General features: G+C 34.5%; 3 protein-coding genes across 4 annotated transcripts; 1 reads left to right on the plus strand and 2 right to left on the minus strand.

Annotated features, from left to right (window-relative positions):
* Nucleotides 1–2,139: 2,139 nt before the first annotated feature.
* Nucleotides 2,140–7,508, minus strand: LOC110621144. The gene is made up of 8 exons (XM_021765254.2): nucleotides 6,975–7,508; nucleotides 6,621–6,712; nucleotides 6,076–6,226; nucleotides 4,420–4,547; nucleotides 4,103–4,261; nucleotides 3,416–3,601; nucleotides 2,600–2,806; nucleotides 2,140–2,508 (listed from the first exon to the last, which is right to left on the minus strand). Exons 1-8 carry the CDS (start codon nucleotides 7,243–7,245, stop codon nucleotides 2,488–2,490), a joined length of 1,215 nt encoding a protein of 404 aa, XP_021620946.1. The 5' UTR covers nucleotides 7,246–7,508; the 3' UTR covers nucleotides 2,140–2,487.
* A 449-nt stretch (nucleotides 7,509–7,957) lies between these two features.
* LOC110621335 (U2 small nuclear ribonucleoprotein A') lies at nucleotides 7,958–13,710 on the plus strand. Its single transcript, XM_021765585.2, has 8 exons — nucleotides 7,958–8,293; nucleotides 8,467–8,507; nucleotides 8,902–9,031; nucleotides 9,171–9,376; nucleotides 10,318–10,491; nucleotides 12,022–12,072; nucleotides 12,184–12,357; nucleotides 13,463–13,710. Exons 1-8 carry the CDS (start codon nucleotides 8,212–8,214, stop codon nucleotides 13,466–13,468), a joined length of 864 nt encoding a protein of 287 aa, XP_021621277.1. The 5' UTR covers nucleotides 7,958–8,211; the 3' UTR covers nucleotides 13,469–13,710.
* A 2,918-nt stretch (nucleotides 13,711–16,628) lies between these two features.
* Nucleotides 16,629–19,850, minus strand: LOC110620352 (eukaryotic peptide chain release factor subunit 1-3). Of its 2 annotated transcripts, XR_006351678.1 has the most exons (3): nucleotides 19,706–19,850; nucleotides 17,101–18,575; nucleotides 16,629–16,985 (listed from the first exon to the last, which is right to left on the minus strand). XR_006351678.1 is itself a non-coding variant. In XM_043958947.1 (2 exons), the coding sequence occupies exon 2, from the start codon at nucleotides 18,539–18,541 to the stop codon at nucleotides 17,231–17,233; it is 1,311 nt and encodes a 436-aa protein (XP_043814882.1). In that variant the 5' UTR covers nucleotides 18,542–18,575; nucleotides 19,706–19,850; the 3' UTR covers nucleotides 17,100–17,230. The 2 variants fall into 2 exon arrangements, 1 of the variants encoding a protein (XP_043814882.1); XM_043958947.1 differs by lacking the exon at nucleotides 16,629–16,985 and having other exon boundaries at nucleotides 17,100–18,575.
* Between the last annotated feature and the right edge of the window lie 45 nt (nucleotides 19,851–19,895).

A 19,895-nucleotide genomic window follows, 5' to 3' on the forward strand; every position in this document is an offset into this window, starting at 1 on the left:
CCATTCCAATCCCCTTTTAATTTCATTGTTTGGGGAATGTGAATTCCAGTGATGGCGTTGAATGAAATTGCGAGAGTCAGATCATCTCCTGGTAGGCCATCATCTTCTGATTCTTAATCTGCATTCTCTAATTCTAACCAAAACAATTTCTTGTATTGATGCCCTCTTACAAAGGTTTCATCACAATTGAAATAGAGGTCCTTCTTTCTTCATTCTTCCATTTCTTCTCGGTTATTGACAACATCTTGGGTAAGAATTTCTAATTTGTAATTGAGCTCTTCTTGCCTTGCCATGTTGGTAGCTCGTTCCTCGAGAAACAAAGCTAAAATTTTATTAAATTGTTATTGAAGGAAATCTCTCATAACACTTGGCTCCGATACTAAAATGATAGTGTCCCTTATGTAGGATCGAGTTATAGGCCGATGGGATTCCAATTTAGAATAGGTAACTTGCGAAATAGATTTCTTTTTGCAACCTACGTTGGAAACAATTGAGACTCGTTAGAAAGAATCTATAACCTCTTAAGTATAAACTCAAAATTGAAATTTTTTTTAATGTCTTTTATTAGATTGCAACTAGTTTAAATACTAGCGGAGATCCTAACTATCACCTGTGAAATAGAAATTGAAAAATTAAAATAAAGTAGTAGAAAACACCCACTAAAAAATTCAAAAAACAATATAATAAAATAACATAAAAATTATTACAAATAACATAACACTTTCAACATGGTGATCATAATCCACTCTCCATTTATTCACTAAATACCACTTCATCCATAATTACCCTTGCGGAATTGTGGTGAAGTTGCATTTATTTTTTTATATAATTGTGGCGAAGTTGTTTTTTTTTTTTTTTTTTGTACACTAAAAAAGTGGACAGTTAATAGATATCTTTAACAATGGATTTTTTTTTAAAAAAAAAGTACAAAAGATTTACGTCACAAAATCACTTCAATTTTATACTACATTTTCAAACATTTTTTAAAAAATAAAATAAAATTCAAGAGTTCATAGATATATTCCGCTTTTTAAAAATTTAAGTGAACACCTAATCCGACTATTTTTTTCTTGGAGGCAACAACCCAAATCATTGGATAGCCAAGAAAATATATTTTTTACTGTAAAAATTATAATTAATTTCAACTGAAACTCAAAAATTAAAGTATGACGGTTCTAAAAGCGATTGCAATCCGAGCTGTTCACGGGTGCCAAGATGGTAATATAATTTTGTGCCTAACATAAAAAAAATAAATAAAATTTGTGAATTAAGCATGATTGTCGACAATATTAGTCCCTCTAACCTAAAATCGAATGGTGCTATAATCCAGGCAAACTCGAATGCTCTTTTTACTCCTAATTTATCACTCCTAATTTATCAAAAAAATATCGATTCTTAAATTTGAACTTCTTATTACACCCTTAAATTATTTAATGAAATTAAAATAATTTATCAATTGAGTGAATCTATTATAGTATTTTTAGATTAATTTGAATTCAAATATAATGTTCTTTGAGTATAAAGAACATGGGGGCGAATTTCAATTTTTAAAATTTATATATTGTATACGTTTTTATTATTAAGTTATTGACATTTATTAATAAAATTATGAAACTATTTAAGTCATATATACATAAGTGAATGTATTTGCATGTCCATACTACTTTGTAGTTATAATGCAAAATTATATTAATTATAATTTTGAATAATTCAGATGTGTTATAAGAAGTTTTTAAAGTTTAGGATGCCTTTAAGTTTGTTTTTATATAGTTTAGGGGTGAATAGGTATTTGGGGAAAAAGAATAAAAAGAAAACAGAAAAATGAAAGCAACAAACTACACGCCAATAAGGTACCCCAACGGTGTCATGCAGCATCCCTGATTCCAACCATCCGGAGGAACTGCCAGTATATGAACTGCTTTATCTTCTAAGTGCTAACCAGTCTGCACGCACGTGAGTTTCCTCTAGATGTGAGAAACTTTAACCACCCAATTCTTTTCCTGTATGGTCTGAATAGCTTGAAACAGTGACGTTAAGTGAGTAGGAGGTGAAGCCTACGCAAGTGCAATTTCTTACGAAGCAACTCCCTAATGATAAACGAGACATTTTAGGTAGTAACTTGCAAGACATGGACACATATGAACCTAAAAACAATTGCAAAATGAAACGTGCTCGTTAAATTACAATCTGAAAGCATATGTAGCAGTCCGGATCTATTTTCCTATCTCTAATTTTGTATTAAGATCCCCTAAAAGTGAGAGCACCTGCTCAACATCTAAAGCTCTACTCTTGCCTATTGACACGTCGATAGTTTTCATTTGGTCAAAGCCCCTTTCAACTAAAAATAAAATAAAATAAAATGAAAATTGCAAAACAAGATTAAAACCTAGGATTCAACACAATTAGCCCTTTCTATAGATAAAATCCTATAAAAATTGACAGCAATTAACAAACTGCATGATGTTAAGTGTGGCCAGACTCGTCTCCTCATGTTGGGACCCTCATCACCTGTAATAAAAGTTTGGTTATTCATTTAATCAAAACAATTGTTAATTAAATCATACTCACAATCCACACACCAGAGAGCTAAAGTTCCCACCTTCCCGAGCTTGCTAAGAAAAATCAGCTCCACTTCTCTACGGAGTCTCTCCACATCCATTGCATAATCTCTATGATATTCTTCTACCATTAAATCTTGCAGCTGCAGCCTCATCCTCTCCAAAGCATCATCCAAGCCACAGAAGTCCTTAAAAACCAAAGCTTCAGTTGTTTTGAGTTGCAGGAGATTCTTGATTGCAACAAGAGCCTGAAATTAACCATATATCACACATTAAAACTAGGCAATGCTCTGACATCAATTATACTTTCAGAAGTTTCAACAAATGATGAGCAAATTAAGCATGCATCCTTCTCTCTCCCTCCTATACTTTCTCAGGTGAGAAAATAAGTTGAAGGGAGGTAGTCCAAAAAAAAAAATTTGACGGAGCCGCAACATTAAAATTCTCTCAAAAGGCACAATCAAAAGAAGCTAGCTATCAAGCATTCCTGGAAACAAGTCTTGACTCCCCCCATTCAGATAGAGACTCAACCCATCACCAACCGCATTTCTGTGATAGTGTGCAGGCATGTGAGCTCCCATGAATAAAGGATTCTTAAGGAGCACTACCATGCACAGTCAGGATAACACAATCCATCACTATGACCCCAGGTTTTAGAATAAGCACCATCATCAACAGTCACGTTAGTCACACTGCAGTTTCAGCTGCCCATCACCAAGGATGGATAAGATTGCACAGTTGCAACAGGTTCAATCATGCTTAGAAAAATCCATTTCCAAATTAATCATGTTCTATTATGCAAATATAACAATTCAAAAGCAGCACCAGCAGCAAAACTACAGTTGCTGAAGACTTGCCTTCTCCTGGAGATCAAGGTCCGTTGATGCCATTAGATTGACTACAGACTTTAGGAAGAAGTGATTTCTGAAGAAAGGCAGCTCAGCTCTTTCTACATTTTCTAGCTGAGATTCAGCCAGATCAGCAACCAGAAAAACAGCTTTCTTCTGGAGTCTGATATCCATGCTTGAGTTGCTTAGTATGTCCTAAAAGGCAGGATCAAGAAATAGACATCAATTGTTATTGTCAACCAAATAAATAATGGGCTGGATTTTCATCTTGTACTTATTGGGAAGTTCAATTTAATCTAATTTTTTAAACTTTTTTTTTTCCTGAGTATTGGGAAAGTTCAATTTAGTCTATTTTGAACCCTTTTTTTTCCAAATTAACTCAGAAGTTTTGGTTTAAACTCAATTTTGTTGAAAAAAAAAAGAAATCAAGAAATTTAGCTCCTTCATTTGGCTACATAAAAAAATTTAGTCTAAAAATAAAAAAAGAGAGTTTTTTGATTTTTGACATAAATCAAGAAATTAAAAAATTTAGCCCAGAATTTTAACTTCTATGCTAAATTGAGCTTCAATTGAAGCTTCTGGCTAATTTGGACAAAAAGTTGAAAAAGGTATATCTTGAACATCCCCAATAAGTACAGAAGTGAAATTGAACATTTAACCATAAATAATGCATCATCTCTCATCCGATTTAGATACCTGAAGCATGCTATCTCCAGCTTCTGCATAAAACAATTCCTGACCAGCTAAATTATTTCGGATCAAGGCTGAAACAGCATATAGGGCTTTTATGGCTTCTTCTACAGAAGTTGATTTTACCATCTTCATTAGCTTAGTGAGTGCCCCAAGTTCCAAGACCTAATAGTAACATATCATGAATTAGCCCAGGACACAAAGCAATTACTCAACAAACATGTTTTATAGTTGATAACATAAAAGTGCATGAAAACACAAGAATGCACTTTTCAACAGGAAACTAGTAAAAGTGCATCCAGAATTGGAAAAAGGAATTATACCTGTTTCTGGAAAAAGGCATTATTTTGACTTGCTTTCCCCAGAACCCATGCAGAAACTCTCCTTATATCTGGATCAGGGTGATTAAGCTCTCGTATTACTGCGTGATGGCCGCCAAGTTTGGTCAAATCTTGCACAGACAAAAGTAGCAATGTTAGCCCCTACTGTTGCAGCAAAATAGCAACCTAATAGGGCAACATTCTATGATGTAGCAGTCTCACAGTTATAGTGAACCTGTTGCATTTTTCGCAGCGCAAAGATATCCTCGTGTGTAATTTTTAAGCAATGGGAGGTTCAATCTCAAGCTTACTGGGATGTCTTTATTATTATGATATGACGATAATGGTAATAAAGGAGCAAGTGACGGGAATAATATGAAAATAATCCTACTCATGGGGGGCAATACTTTTTTTTTTTTTGGGGGGGGGGGGTGTGGATGTTGGGGGGCTTGGAGAACCCAGTATTATCACTTTCTTGATGTTTCATAATTTGCTGAAGGCAGAGCGTTGAGTAACTAATCCATATTCCATCTACGCCACCACATCACAAATCTCAAGGAACTCGCAGACTCAAAGGAATATCATCTAAAAATCCACAAATCCTGCTGTGATACTCCCACTAAAGAGATTACAAATCATAATACATGACTAAGCCACAACTAATTTGTATCATATACTAATGGGCCAAAATCAACAAAGAAGCAAATTCAACAGCCATGTGATTTTTCCATCTTAGTCAAATTTTGGCAATCAAAAGTCCAAAAAAAAATGGGGGTGGCCATAAATATTCTGCTGCACAAAGCAAAGCTTTGCCAAGGTCTTCCAGGAATTTGGATGAATGATGCGAACTCAACCTTAAGGGAGACAAGGCAATCCATGAATCAAAACGGAATTATTATCAAAAGCAGTGTCCTAACTGCAGTCTGCAGTGGTGTCAGCTTGCATCTTACAATGTCTTTCAACTTTAGCAAAATATAACTAATCATCAGAGCTTCCAGTAAATCCACAAGTAAAAATAACTGTTATAACCTAAAAGTTCTACTAACTACTCAAAGCTATTACAAAACTTCAGTGCTAGATGATGCATGCCACCATGAAAACAACTAATCCAGAATTTATTCTAATCGCAGATAAAACATAAAAGAGGGAACTATCTACCTATCTCTAAATAATACAAGTTAGAAAATGCAAACTATCCTATTACTTTACACGTCCAAAAGCATAAGATTGGAGGAATAAGAGAATTATGTACAGTTGGTGACGGACCAGGGCTGGTACACTATGTGATAAAAGGCAGCAAGGGGATGAGGTAGATCGCATGTTAAATATCCTATCTTGCAATGAACTAAAACTTGGTTTGTCAATAAACCATCAACTGCATGGAGCTTGCCAATTCCTTATCTAACATCTGATAAACCAGCTATTACTCGTACATGGCACGAGAAAACATGTCTCATATCTCTTATCATGGTAAGCTGACTAGACCATTCATACATATTTTCAAATTACAGTGACCATAATTACTTAAATGTTCCAATGGAAGAAAATATATCCTCTTTCACAGCCAAAGACCGATAAACAGCACTGCAATGATAAAATGAAAACCAATAACAATATGCTCAGGCAAACTAATTAAACTACCTAAGCTCACACACCTACCATTTGCATTATCAATTGGCTCAACAAGTACCAGAAGCTCCTGCAGTGCACGGTGGTGATCTTCCAAAGATAAAGATGAGTTATTTAAGTCATCTATTGCAATCTGCATCAACTGGGAGTCAGATGGCATTTTCATCTTTTCCATCAGTTCCTGCGTCAAGCATAACAATTTACTTCAGCAAAAGGAAAAAATAATTTAAAAATACAAGAACAATGCTAGGGAGGGGAAGCGCACAGATGTTGAAAATTTCAAATGAACAACAGATGGTGCACTTGATTAGACGTGTTCTACCGGTAGCATTTCAACTTATCATCTATCTCTAAAGTAATAGCATGTGTAAAAGACGGAATTGAATTTTCCAGGAAAACTGTTCTCTCGTCTATCCCTAAAGTAACCATTAAAAGGTGAGTAAAAGGTGAGATTGTTTCCTTAAGCCATCCAAGATGTAGCTTCAACCTCTCAGGCAAAGTGATAAAAACGTCTGCTTTTATGAGTACAACTTTAGGATCAAAATCAAATTTGAAGACCACCATAGAAAACTAACCTTAATTTCCACTTGGCGCTCCTTCAACTCGTTAGGAGACAGTCGCTGGACATCTTGTGCAGTTTCCTTTAATTTCTCTGGATCGGAATGACCTGATTCAGTAAAATTACAGATGAAACACATGTTAATTTAGACTAAAAAGCATAATAAACTGATAAATGAAGACTAGAAGCACTAATTGCCAATTAATAATTCCACATTCAAAATGTTGATAAGATCAAAATATGTAAAGCAATGAAGTCCTAATCGTCCAAAAGCAGTTGCTCCACCTAATAAATTTCTAATATTCATTCTCAACGAAGGATTAAGTAAGGAGGTTGAAGTAGAAGACTGCATAGTTAGATAGATACAAACCAATGGCCCACTGTAACATCCCATCGAGAGAAGAGAAGCCACCATCAAGGTCGTCGTGGTCATTGACGACAGCAGCAGCGGAGGAATCTTCGTCGGGTTCAGCCTTGAGCATGAGATCAGACTCCTCTTTTGCGGTTGACCAAAATAGCCCACCCGACGAAGAAGTCTTGTTAAAACGCTCACCTTCAGTGACGCCGATCACCGTCATAGCCATTATCAATACTACTACGACTCCAAGAACACCGAATCCTGCTGCCTTCCGCTCCATCATGCTATGCTATGTGCCCTTTGCGACCTTTCCTAATTACTCCAAAATCAACTAAACAACTTAACTGCTAGCGCAGTCGTACGTCAAACAAACTCAAACTAATTGCTGAGATATGGACCACTCCGCTTGGCCTCCGGCTCCGATGAACGTTCCCGAAAGGAAAAGTATTGCCGTTGGAAGGGTATTTTAAAGCGTCGTTAATTGGATGACACGTCATCTCCTGTGATCTAGACCATTCATCGGTGATCAAGCGGTTCTCACAAGATATATTTTTCTTTCTTTCGAAGGTTTAGTCCATCTGGTTTTAATAAGACCAAATCGGGCCGTTTGATTATCAAACAGAACCGAATCGGGACCTGATTACTACGCTCGGCCCGAATCAATTGCAAGCTTGGGCGGTTAATTTATTTAAAAATTACTTTCTAAAAATTTACTATAAATATTTTTAACGTTAATTTTTTTATTAATTTTAATCGATATATAGTTTACAATTTAATTTTTATAATTTTAAAATATATATTAATTATTTTTTAATTTTATTAAAAAGTTTATTGATTAATTTTTTATATTAAAAATATTTAAATTTTTCAATATTTAACTGCTATAATTAATAAATTTTTAAATTTAGAATCATTTTAATATATTTTTTAAAATTAAAAAATTATTTATTAAATTTTTTCATAAAATAGGACTAAATAATAGTTTATCATTTCTTTTCCACTTTAATGGTTAAAGCGCAGAGCAAAGTTTAACCCGCCTCTCTGCTCCGCCTTCACTTTGTCTCAACGCGTAAACCCCTAACCCCTTTGCTAAAGGAGCAGCAGAAGTTCAGGGATGCTAGAAGCCGCTCGCGGCTAATGAGAGTTCGATTGTTGTTGTCACTTAGCCTATTGAATTAAAACTGTGGGTTTCCCTCCTTTAAGTGCGCTTGCAGATAGATAGGTAAGTTACTGGAGAAGAGAGGGCGAGATGGTGAGGCTCACTGCTGACTTGATTTGGAAAAGTCCTCATTTCTTCAATGCTATTAAGGAGCGGGAATTGGATCTTCGAGGTGAGTAGCTCAGCTCTCTGCTCCTGTAAACCCTAATTCACTTTTTTGAATGTATTGCTGTTTGTTTCTCATTGATGAAACCACTGTGTGCCTTAGGGCAAATTAACTGAATAATTGACTTCACTTAATGGAATATCATTGATTTTGCTCCCTTTTCCCCTTTATGGTTGCAGGCAACAAAATCCCTGTAATAGAAAATTTGGGTGCAACTGAGGTATGACACATTTTCATATGAGAATACTTTGTTTATTTACAGCACCCATCTCGGTTAGTATATAAATGTCTCATGAAACAAAGCTTGTCCCTTCTGTCTATTTAGCCTGTCACGGATGCTTGCAGATTCAGGCTCTAGGTAGGAGAAACAAACAAAGGCTAGCAAAAGCCTGGATTAATCAAAATCAGTGAAAAACAAGATTTGGTTGTTATGCTTTTGAACCCTTCATTAAGAAACTAATATTCTCCTATAAGATTTAGACTACCAATACTGCTTCATGCTTTAACTGGATGACATAACTATTATGTAGAGTATGTGTTTTTTCCAATAATCTTGTAAAATATTTTAGAATATCTGCTCTACATTATAGTGACTAACAATCTCTTGTTGATAGGACCAATTTGATACTATCGATTTGTCTGACAATGAGATTGTGAAGCTGGAAAATATGCCTTATCTTACTCGATTGGGCACTTTGCTCATCAATAACAACAGAATAACTCGCATCAATCCCAACATTGGAGGTAAACCTTGACCCTAAGAATTTTTAGTGATGCCATCCTAAAGCAGGCTATCATGTTTTGTCCTTTTGCTTTCCTCATAGTTGATTTTAAACTTTAAATATTAAAAGCTTATTACTGTCTGCTGTTCTTTTGTATGTAGAGTTCTTGCCAAAATTACACACATTGGTTCTTACAAACAACAGGCTTGTCAATTTGGTGGAGATTGATCCTCTTGCTTCTCTTCCAAAGCTGCAGTTCCTTAGTCTTTTGGATAATAACATCACAAAAAAACCAAACTACAGACTGTACGTGATCCACAAATTAAAATCACTTCGCGTCCTTGACTTCAAGAAAGTGAAAAGCAAGGTGAGATTATACGACAAGGGCCAAAAAACCAAATTTCATCTTTTTGTCGAAACTTGCCCCGAACTGTTATTAAAAGGCCAAATATAAGGCCATCACCTGTCAAGAATTCATAGTGTGAGTTATGGTCTCCTCTCTCTGTTGGGTATTATTTGGCTTTTTAATGATAGTTAAGGGGCAAATTTAGAGTAAAAGATGAAATTTGACATTTTTAGTATAATTCACAGGCGAATTTGGCTTTTTTGCCAATTTGTGTTTAATGGTTATTGTTGTCATGTGCCAATACGTGTGTGTATGTGTTAGGATTGCAATATGGACTTGAATTGCCTTTCTTCATTATCCAAAAGTAATGCTACTGTTATAATGAAGCTATTGTTGATTATCATGCAACAGAAAGATTTGAAATCCATAGAAATTTCATTGGGAAGATAGTAAAAGGAAAAAGAAATCCTTGTACGGATAAATTTTAAGTTGGCTTCTTGATCTATGAACCTACTAGAATGCATTAGTTATTTGGTACCCTGGTGCAATCTTTTGTCCATCATCACTGGTAAATGGCATTTTATAAAGACACACGTGATTTTGAGGTGTTCTGATGGTGATTATTAATGTTGGTGATGTGGCTTGCGAAACACGAATTGTCTTATCTAGGTTTGTGCAACTGCCCACAAGCATGTTTGGTACATTTTATCTAGGTGTAAGATTCCTGCACTTCTATGGTCTGTTGTTATTCCAGATTTATAACTATCTAATTTGTTACATTTATGTTGAATCTGTCTGTGTATGCTGTATATGTACCTTGTTTGACATAAAAAAGCAAGAGCTTGAAACAGAATGCTATTGCACAGTAGTTTTCATCCATGAAGTGCAACTCTTGAATTATTATTATTATTTTTTTCATGTACTCTTCTTTTGAATTGGTTGTCAATGTTGTCCATGGACAGGAGAGAGCCGAAGCGGCAAATTTGTTTGCGTCCAAAGAAGTTGAAGAGGAGGCTAAAAAGGAATCTGCAAAGACGTTCACTCCAGCTGAGGTTCCAAATGTTGTAGATGTTGCAGAGGACCAGCAGAATCCAAAAGTGGTTGCGCCGACACCTGAGCAAATTATAGCTATAAAGGTACCATGCTAAACACATATAAGCACTTGATGAAGTTAGCATGCAGAATTTTGGTAAATAATGCAGGTTTTCTTAATGTTGTTTTTAGTGGTTAAATTTCACCATTTATCATGTAATCCATGTTAAAAGATTGGAAAAAAGGTGTCATGTTTATGGTGAGCTAGCATGTAGATTACTTTTTTTTGTTTGCTTAAAATTTAATGCATTATCCTTCCTTCTATATGGTAATAGCTGAAAACTACTGTAACCTACTGCTTGAAAGAGCAATCATGATTTCCTTTGTGCAGCAGTGTCAAGAGAGCCAAAGAAATTTTATAAGTATCTACTATCTAGTTTGGAGATGTTAATTATATATATGGAGCATGGATTAACTAATTTTTGCCAAGCATTTTTTTTAAAAATAACATCATCATAAAAACGGCTTTGATAAATGCTTCCGAAGTTTTATCTGTGAAACTAATAGGACTTGGACTTAAGTTTAGCCTCTACAGGTTGTTCTGGAAAAATTGATGCGTGATAATTGTTGTGGGCATGATAGGTCTTGACAATTTCTACATTGTGGATTGTGTGATAACTAAGGATGAAGACTTTTTTTTTCCGCAGGGGGGGGGGGGGGGGTTGAAAGATTTGAGTTTTGTTCACTTTAGGCTATATGAAACTGGAAGTAGAACTAATTGCAGCGTTTCTTAGAGCAAAAGAACAAAATGCACATTCAGGCAATGAACCTAGGGTTTTTTAAATAATCATACATCTATGAGGAAGGTAACTACATCTGCTTGAAGAACATAAATAGCAGACTTCTAGGTCCTTTTTGAACTTGGACATCTAGATGTGATAATCAAATTTCTCTCCCTATATATTATACAAGTTTCTCTGTAGTCCTTAATGTTTAATCTAAATTTGTGTTTTAGAATCTTTCTGATTGGCCTAAGGTGATCGTGGGAAGTATTGTTTCTCTGCCTTTTAATCCTTTATATTGATTTATATTGAAAAGGCAATTGAATGGAGTCTTAGTGTTAGAACATTCTAGTCTTTCTCAAAAGAGCTGGTGTCTTCTGCAACAAGTTCATGACTTTGGTTAGGATCAGTTGTATGACAAATGGATACTGTATATATGACAAGGGTTCCTTAGGTGTTCACTCAACAGGGAAAATTTTTGTGGTTATTTCCATGGAGGTGGATGATTTCTCTATTTTTCTTTATTTAGATCATAGAATTTCATTCAGTACTTCAGGCACATCCATTCTGTACATATCCTTCTTAAAATAATATGGTGTTTCTTCATATTATGCAACTATACAAACAATGCATTTGAAATGACTGGATATTTTTTGGAAGGTTTACATATTTTCTGTAGATTAATAATTTCTGTGGTTCCCTCTGAACCCTCTCTCATTTTTTTTTTGGGGGTGGGGGGGGTGGGGTTTCTTTAGCCCTGATGCTTAAAATTCTGATTCACCACTGTGTCTTTTGCTGTTGATTAGATTCAGAGTACATTCTATTTCATTTGGTTTTATGATCATTATGTAGGCTGCTATCGTGAATTCTCAAACTCTAGAAGAAGTTGCCAGACTTGAGAAGGTAATTGCTTTTTGCTTAATTGGATGGGCATCTTGGAATTGGATGTATTTTTGTAATGATGTCACGTCTCAGCATGATGCTAACATAGCACTTGCAAATTTTGAATAACAGGCATTGAGTTCAGGTCAGGTTCCTGTAGATCTGAAGATTTTGGGAAATGATACCGAGTCTGACCTTGTGAAAGAAAAGGATGACAAAATGGCCACTGATAGTCACGATGAGACTGATGCTGAACCAAAGAGTCTCGAGGAGCAGAAGGATGATGAATCTGAACCTATGGATCAGGTATCGTTCTGCACATCTTATTGCTCTCCTTTCTTCCATGTGGTCTCTGTAATTTTCTGCAGGGGGGATGGATTTAAATAACATAATATTATGGCTGTTAATGTTAGATTTTGGGGTCCCCCCCCATTACTGCTTACCCCAATAAGCAATTACCCTTTTTTCAGGTAAAGGCAATGGCCTTTATGTAAATCAAGCTCTTTATCTAGCAAGACAATCTTGCAAGATCTCAGCCTTGATCCTGGCTTATAAAAATGCGAAAGATGAGAATTATCACACCACCACACATTTAAGATGATGGGTCCATAACCCGATGGTTGCTCACCCATATTTTTTTCAGTCTAGGTCGTATTTCCCCTCATCTATACTAGTACAAGAATCAAGATATTTAAGTGCAGGGGAAGGTCAAACAGAAGCACAAACGTAGGTTCCTAGTGTATTTTAATATTGAGTCACTGCTATAAAAATTTGAAGGACAAGAATAGAAGTCATAAAAAAAAAACAGATACTTTGACCATGCGGAGGGTGCTTTCTCATCATTATCCTCATTAATGGGTGGTTGCAGTCTAGGTAAGCTTTATGCTGGGCTTGGGTTTCATGGTAGCGAAAATCTTGCTTATATTCCATGGGGTTTTCATGTTTGGGTGTTTCTCTTGAAGGTATTAGGGGTGGGGTTAGAAGTCGGTGGATATCACTCATACCCAGTGGATCCTGTTGCCAGTCTTGAATTAGTTCAGTTTTATATTCTTCTAAGATGAAGTCTTAATACTGATGAATTACCGCGGAGAATTTCTGTGATTATCTAATTTATCATCGTTTTTAGTTCCTTTTCCAACTGTATATTGATTTATTTCTTATAATTTTGTTTGGTACAGTCTATCCTTCACAAGGTTGTACAGGAATTCTAAATTTTTTTATCTGATTATCTGGTTTGTTCACTCTGATACAAGTCCTGTTTGTGAAATTTGCATTCGATCAGTGGAGAAGCCACTGTTTTCATTTCATTTTAATTTATATTATTTTTAATGTGAATGTTTAATGCTTTATTGACCAATTTGTATGTGGCTATGGATTCTAGTATTAATGCAATTTCCATTTCTTCTTTCAGGTATAGAGGGTAATTTTAAATGCAGCCTGTAGGATATTTTGACAGTTGGTATTTTTTGCTGGGAGTTGTGGATTAATTTGAGAATTTTTGCATCTTATTACGAGGGATCTTCTTCTATGCAACTTTCCTAGACCTCTCTCTATTTTCCTTGTTTTCTTCTTGGTTGGATCTCGCTTTCTAATGTAGCATATGTACCCGACTTTTGTGGGATAGACAGCTTAATCTTGTCTTTTGGGACTTGAGGACAACTGTCATTCACCTTACCCCTCTGGTAGTAATTTTACTGCTGGATTAACTCTGCGATGCTGATACACAAGTTGCCTGTTGCCGATAAACGGTCGCCCGGTTAAAAAGGGTAAGGAAAAAAAAATAAAAGTATAAACGCACTTACCTCCTTAATACTGGAAAATAAGCTAAAAGGTTAAATTTGCTTAAAATATTAAATTTTATTTTTCGGTTTAAATTTATTATGAATTATCATTGAAAAAATTCAAAAAGTTAACCTTTTAGAGTGAAGGTTGTATTATTTTTAGTTTATTAAAGTTGTGTAATTTTCGATCGATTTATATAATTTTATAATAATAATAATAATAATCTTAAAACTTATTTAAATTAAAAGATAAAATTTGATTTCTTTATATAATTTATCTAGTGTGGAATGAATATTTTCTTGAGGGAACGAGTTTTTAAAGTAAAAGATAAAGAGGATAATTTATTAGGAAGTATAAGTTTTTCTTTTTTTGCTTAACATCTGCCAAAAGAATTAAGTTTTTTTTTTAAATTTTTTAAATAGGTTTAGAAGAATATTTACCCTTTTTATACTTCAGCAAATTAGTTGACGAAGTTTGATATTTTATACTTGCTTGCACTTTGCAGAAACGTGTTCCAATAAAAGATTTTTTGTTCGTGTATTTCATTTTATCACTTGTCAGATTTTTTATTTAAAATTCACTCAGAATATTATTATTATTAATAAATTAATTTTTTATATTTTTATAAATTTATTAAAATATTTTTTATTAATAAAGTAATTTTTATTTTTTAAAAAAAATAAATAGAAAATAAAAGTATAAATTTTTAAAATTTAATTTTATCCTTAAATAAACTATTCTATTTGATTTTTTAGTATTATCATTATTAATAATTTAATTTTTTTGTTATTAAAAATATTTTTATTTTTTTTAAATTTATGAAAATATTTTTATTTTTCGTTTTTCTCTTAAAAAAAATTACCTTCTCCTCTTAAAAAAAAGAATAATCGAAGAAAAAAAAAAGGAGAAAGAAGAGAAAAATAGATAATTTGATTTTTTTTGTTATATTTTTAACTATAAAAATAAATGAAAATATTATTTTATTAATAAAAAAAATTAAAATAAAGATATTAATTTATTAATAATGACTAAATATTAAATTTCCTTTTAATCAAACTATTTTACCATGTAAAGTCTGTTTACTTCCGTTATTTAATATATTTTATTTTGAATTTAATTTCTCCAAATTTGGGAAAAGTTCAATCGTGCATAACAGCTTTTATACCGCCAATTGTAAGATTAGATAATTATATTTAAAATAACAAAATAAAATATTTCATATGTATTGTTCTATTTTTTATTTTTAAACTTCACATAAAAAAAGACAATTTGCATTTATAAAATCTGTTATATTTCTTTTTTCTAAATTCATATAAAAATTTATGCAGCTTTATCTATGTAACCTAAACAGAAGAGGCAACAGCCTCTTGGAGTCCCACCAGCTCTCTTCTCTAGTTGAAAGAACCATACGAGTTTGGTAGATAAACACCAACTAAGTGGAACCGTAGAAAAAGTCTATTATTAGAGTTTAAGACAGTGACTTTACAAATATTAGGCAACCATTACATCAATTGGCTTTACCTAGGATCACCTTAAACAAAGCAAAGTGACGCGAAAGAAAACTCCACTTGTAAAAGCATCGAATCACAAATCTAAATTTGAATCCTGCCATACAACAGTCGAGAGAAAATAGCAGGTGGAGGAGAGAGCATAACAAAAGCACTATGGGTTTGTATTTTGCAAGAAAGGAGAAAGGAGCGATTGAAATCTTGGAGTTCCAACCTTTTCCGCTGAGAGCAAATAGCAGGTGGAAAACTATAAATCTTGCAGCTCTAAAACAGCAAGAAATATATAATATGGTAATTGAATTTTAGTCGCATACAACTATTAAATTTTAATTTATTTTAAAAAATCATCAATATTTAAATATTCACCTAAAACAATTACTTGATTGAAATTTCAATAGTTTTTTTTTAGTGATCGTTGGACAAATCCTTAGATATAATTCTATTTCCATTTGTGCCGCTCATCGAATCATCAATTTTACTATTACGTAACTCAGAGTTCGTCCTTGAAAAAGCAGAAGTATAAGCTTTAACAGCGCATTCAACAAAAAGAGATCATTAGCTAATATCTTCACTAACCTATCCTTAACAAAATTTGAATACTCTGCACCATATAGACCATGCCCATCAAACTTGGATTACCCTGAATTTGAGTTCCAATGCAGAAACTGTCATAATTTTCCTTATTTGGTGAGTCTGGACAGTGATCTCGCTGAGTTGGAACAGAGTATTGCAATTCTAAGTTGTGAGAAAGAATAGAAATAGTCACAATTGCTCTCTGAGTGCGCATGTATGCACTACCAATAGCGCTTGAAAACCACATTTCGATATGTAAATTTGCGAATTCTTGCCATAGCTGCCTCCATCTTCTCTTGCTTGGCTCCTACACAACTTCGTGTTGATTTTACTACTCGTATGTCTTAAATTAGATGGGACCTTGGATTAATTTACACTACACTTGTATCCACCGATAAGCCATTTCACAAACCCTGAATCGTACCATCCCTAAATATAACTGTAATTTAAACACAAATTATTCAGCCTTTATAATTTTAAAATCATACCTACTTTATCAAAGTTTTCCAAAAGAATAAGCTCACTAGAATTTTATACTACGCGATTCGTTTGCATAAGCGAACACATCGAGTGGATCAGGATCTCAAACTCGAACCTAAAAGGTTCAGAGCTGGCACATGCATTGAACACAGAGAGAGCAAAAGCGCATAAAATTAAGTAAAATTTGACGTCATGCATATAGGGTATCAAATTTCTCCAGCATGAGAAATAACATCAAATAAAATACAAACACACAATGTCATAAATAAGTCTCAAAGTTCAGAACCATCCATCAATGAATCTCCAGAGAGTATCAACTTATTATAGAGACAATAACACACGAGCACACATAAAGCAGTTCTCAAAAACCATAATCATATTAAAACTTGAATACTGTTGAAGCCCAAAACCTGCAGGCCTCATCTAGACATCAACCTTGCTTACCCAGCACCTCCTTAGACTCTGGCCAAACTGAACCGGTAGACACAAGGGTACTTTTCAACTTCACAGAACACCCAGCTGCTCCATCATGAAAACCAAATAGCATCACCATATTATGCTTTGCTTCAACACAGACGTTTCATGATTCCCCTTTTCAACCAAAAACAACCAATTAAAAATAAACCATAAATAAAAAGCAAGTTAAGTTGATATGATTGAATTCAAAATATAACCAGAGTAGCATGGAATAGGTTTAGGGACGAACCTCAATTAGTAGTGTGATAAATCTTTCCAGTATCAACAACCGAGCGCAGCGTGCCGCGAGCCGCGCTTGCTGGTGCAGGCTGTTTCACCCCATTCTCCTGCACCAGCAATGGGGTAGAATTGGCTGATTGCTATTCAGACTCATCATAAACTTCATCATCAGAAAGCTCATCAAAATCCCTCATATCAAGCTGGTAACGAAGAATCCCACCAATCCCACCAAACCCTCTGCAAAACTGGGATCCTTCTTGTGACTTATTGGTAACAAACTCAAGAGTGCAACCAAACCGCTTGTACTCATTAGCAAACCACTCAAGCAGTGGCATCTTATCCTGGACTTCCAACTCAGCGGATGTGGCTGAATCCCTAAAATTATTCTGGTTAGCCTCTTGTTCCTTGTTCAAATGCTTTATGACAATCTCACCAGTGGTGCTGTTTTTCAATGCATACCTACTAATATCTAAATTTTCCCATACAATGAGAGTCTCAACAGCACCCATTTCTAGAGCCTTCAGAGTGTCATCCACACCAAAGACATACTTCCCAGTATCCTGGCTAATCTCCTCAAAGTACTTGCCAATCAAGCGCTTTTCCTGTATAAACTTCACATTTGAGAGAATTTCTGCTGATAATTCAATTGCCTGATTAAAACCATTCTCACCCCCATATGAAACATCAACCACATTCAGAATTTTAGCCTGAAGCCGAGGATCAAACATATCAGACTGACTCAGCTCAGTCTTGAAGTCGGCAGATCCAGCAAGAATTAATCCTGAAACATTAGGCTGACTTGTAGCAGGATTAATAAAAAACTGGGTGGCAAGTTCAGCTGTTTTCCTCACATAGTTGTGGCGCTTCTCCATTCGAAGTCGAGCAAATCGAAGGGCTGATTGCCCTCCTCTTCCATGTTTCTTAGGCAGGTCAACAGTAAATTTATGCAGCACCTCTCGGGTGTTGCCGCTTAGAGTCCCAAAAAGGGTTCCATTACCATCCATGACAATAAAGCCAAACTTGTCATCGGACTCCAGAAGCTCATTTAGAGCTTCTGTATGGAACTTGTTGTCACACAGGTAAAGAGATGCATTTATGGGTCTAAAAGGTTCAAAGTCTATTGTCACCTTCTTTTCCTTTCCGTCATCAGTAACAATTGTTCCTGTGTAAAGCACAAGCCCATTTGATGGAACCTTGTTGTAAAGTTTGAGCCTTTGTTGAGCAGAAGTAATTGCACCTAGCACAGATTGACGATTGACCCTGCTTTTAATGTTTGAAGCAGTTCCAAACTCATCACCAAGCATCTTAGTAACACGGGAGATCTGATCACGAGGAGGCATGATTAGGGAAATCATGCTTGTGCCATTGCCTCGAGCAGCTTCTAATGCTTTTATAAGCTTTTTAATCTTCCATATCTCAATGTTCTTATCAGTCTCATGGCCATCTGCCATTCTTTTATAACTTATAAATAAGCAAGTAGTTTACCTGCAAAAACATCTGGATTATCATTATCCAACCATAAAATGATGAACGCTGGAAAGATCTGCATGTCATACAACAATCTTGAGTTTGATAATTGTTTTATATCACTGCACCAAACAATTAAACAGCTACACCAATCCTTGAAATCATTTGGTGAAACAAATCCCAAGATGCAGACAGAGTGAAGCTTCAAAAATTCTACAAACATAAAAATGATTTTATGGGATTTAATTACCCTTGAATAATTTAAACACGAAGATTTGTTGTTAGAAATTCATTATAATTTTCACCTAAACTAATAATCCCCAATACTTATGAAGTCAGAAAACAATGTTGAAATTTTTCTGGTGAATCTGGAAACCGGAAAACAATTGCTATTAAATCCACAAACTTATTAGTGTCCTTTTGCAATTTTTACCGTTGATAGTTAGAAAACCATCCTGAAAATCAAACTTGAATAATATAAATTGATATCATGACAGGATCTCAAAAGAGTGATTCAGACATGATTTTATTTAAAATTGTTTAATCAAAGTTCATTCACATCGCAATTAAAACTTATTTTATGTCAAATACTTCTTATACATATTTTAAATGCATATCTATCAACTTATACGAGGCAAACGTAAAAGTATAATTTTTTTAAAAATCAATTTATTCACAAAACAAACTTTCACAGAAAAAATTATAGGGATAGAATTTCAAACACAAAAGAATCCTAATAATAATTTAAATTCGTGCCAATTCTAATCTCAACCATGTTTTGCAAGTCATCGGTCATCACCAATCATACCTTCAATACAACTGGTAATAAAGACGAACCTCACAACGAGAAATCAAATCAAACATATCAGAAAAAGCAAAATCCACCCCTTACCGGAAAAGACAAATTATAAAGCAACAACAGAAACCCACATAGAATTTTCCAGTAATTAAAAAGGAGAGACAAAATACAGAAACAGAGAGAGATATTCCAGAAAGCAAACACCTAGACATGTGTGATAGAAAGTATTATATATAATAACAATTATTAAAAAAGAAAGACGCAAAACACAGAGGCACGATTATAAAAATATGATATAATAATCGTCTCGCAAGAATAAAATATTAAGGAAAGAAGAGAGACAGTGGACCTGACGGTGGCTGATCGCCTCCAAGGAGAGAAGATGAGGTATTGTAATTCACAAATGCCCCCGAAACTCTCCATCCTTCCCTTTTATATTACATCTAGCCATAACCCTAACCAATGAAACCTAACCATGATCAAATTAGAGAACCTGAGCCGAGTCGGTTTCGATTTGGGTAGAATAGAACCCATTTTTA

Source organism: Manihot esculenta, chromosome 8 (genome assembly GCF_001659605.2).
Source record: "Manihot esculenta cultivar AM560-2 chromosome 8, M.esculenta_v8, whole genome shotgun sequence".
NCBI classification, from domain to species: domain Eukaryota; kingdom Viridiplantae; phylum Streptophyta; class Magnoliopsida; order Malpighiales; family Euphorbiaceae; genus Manihot; species Manihot esculenta.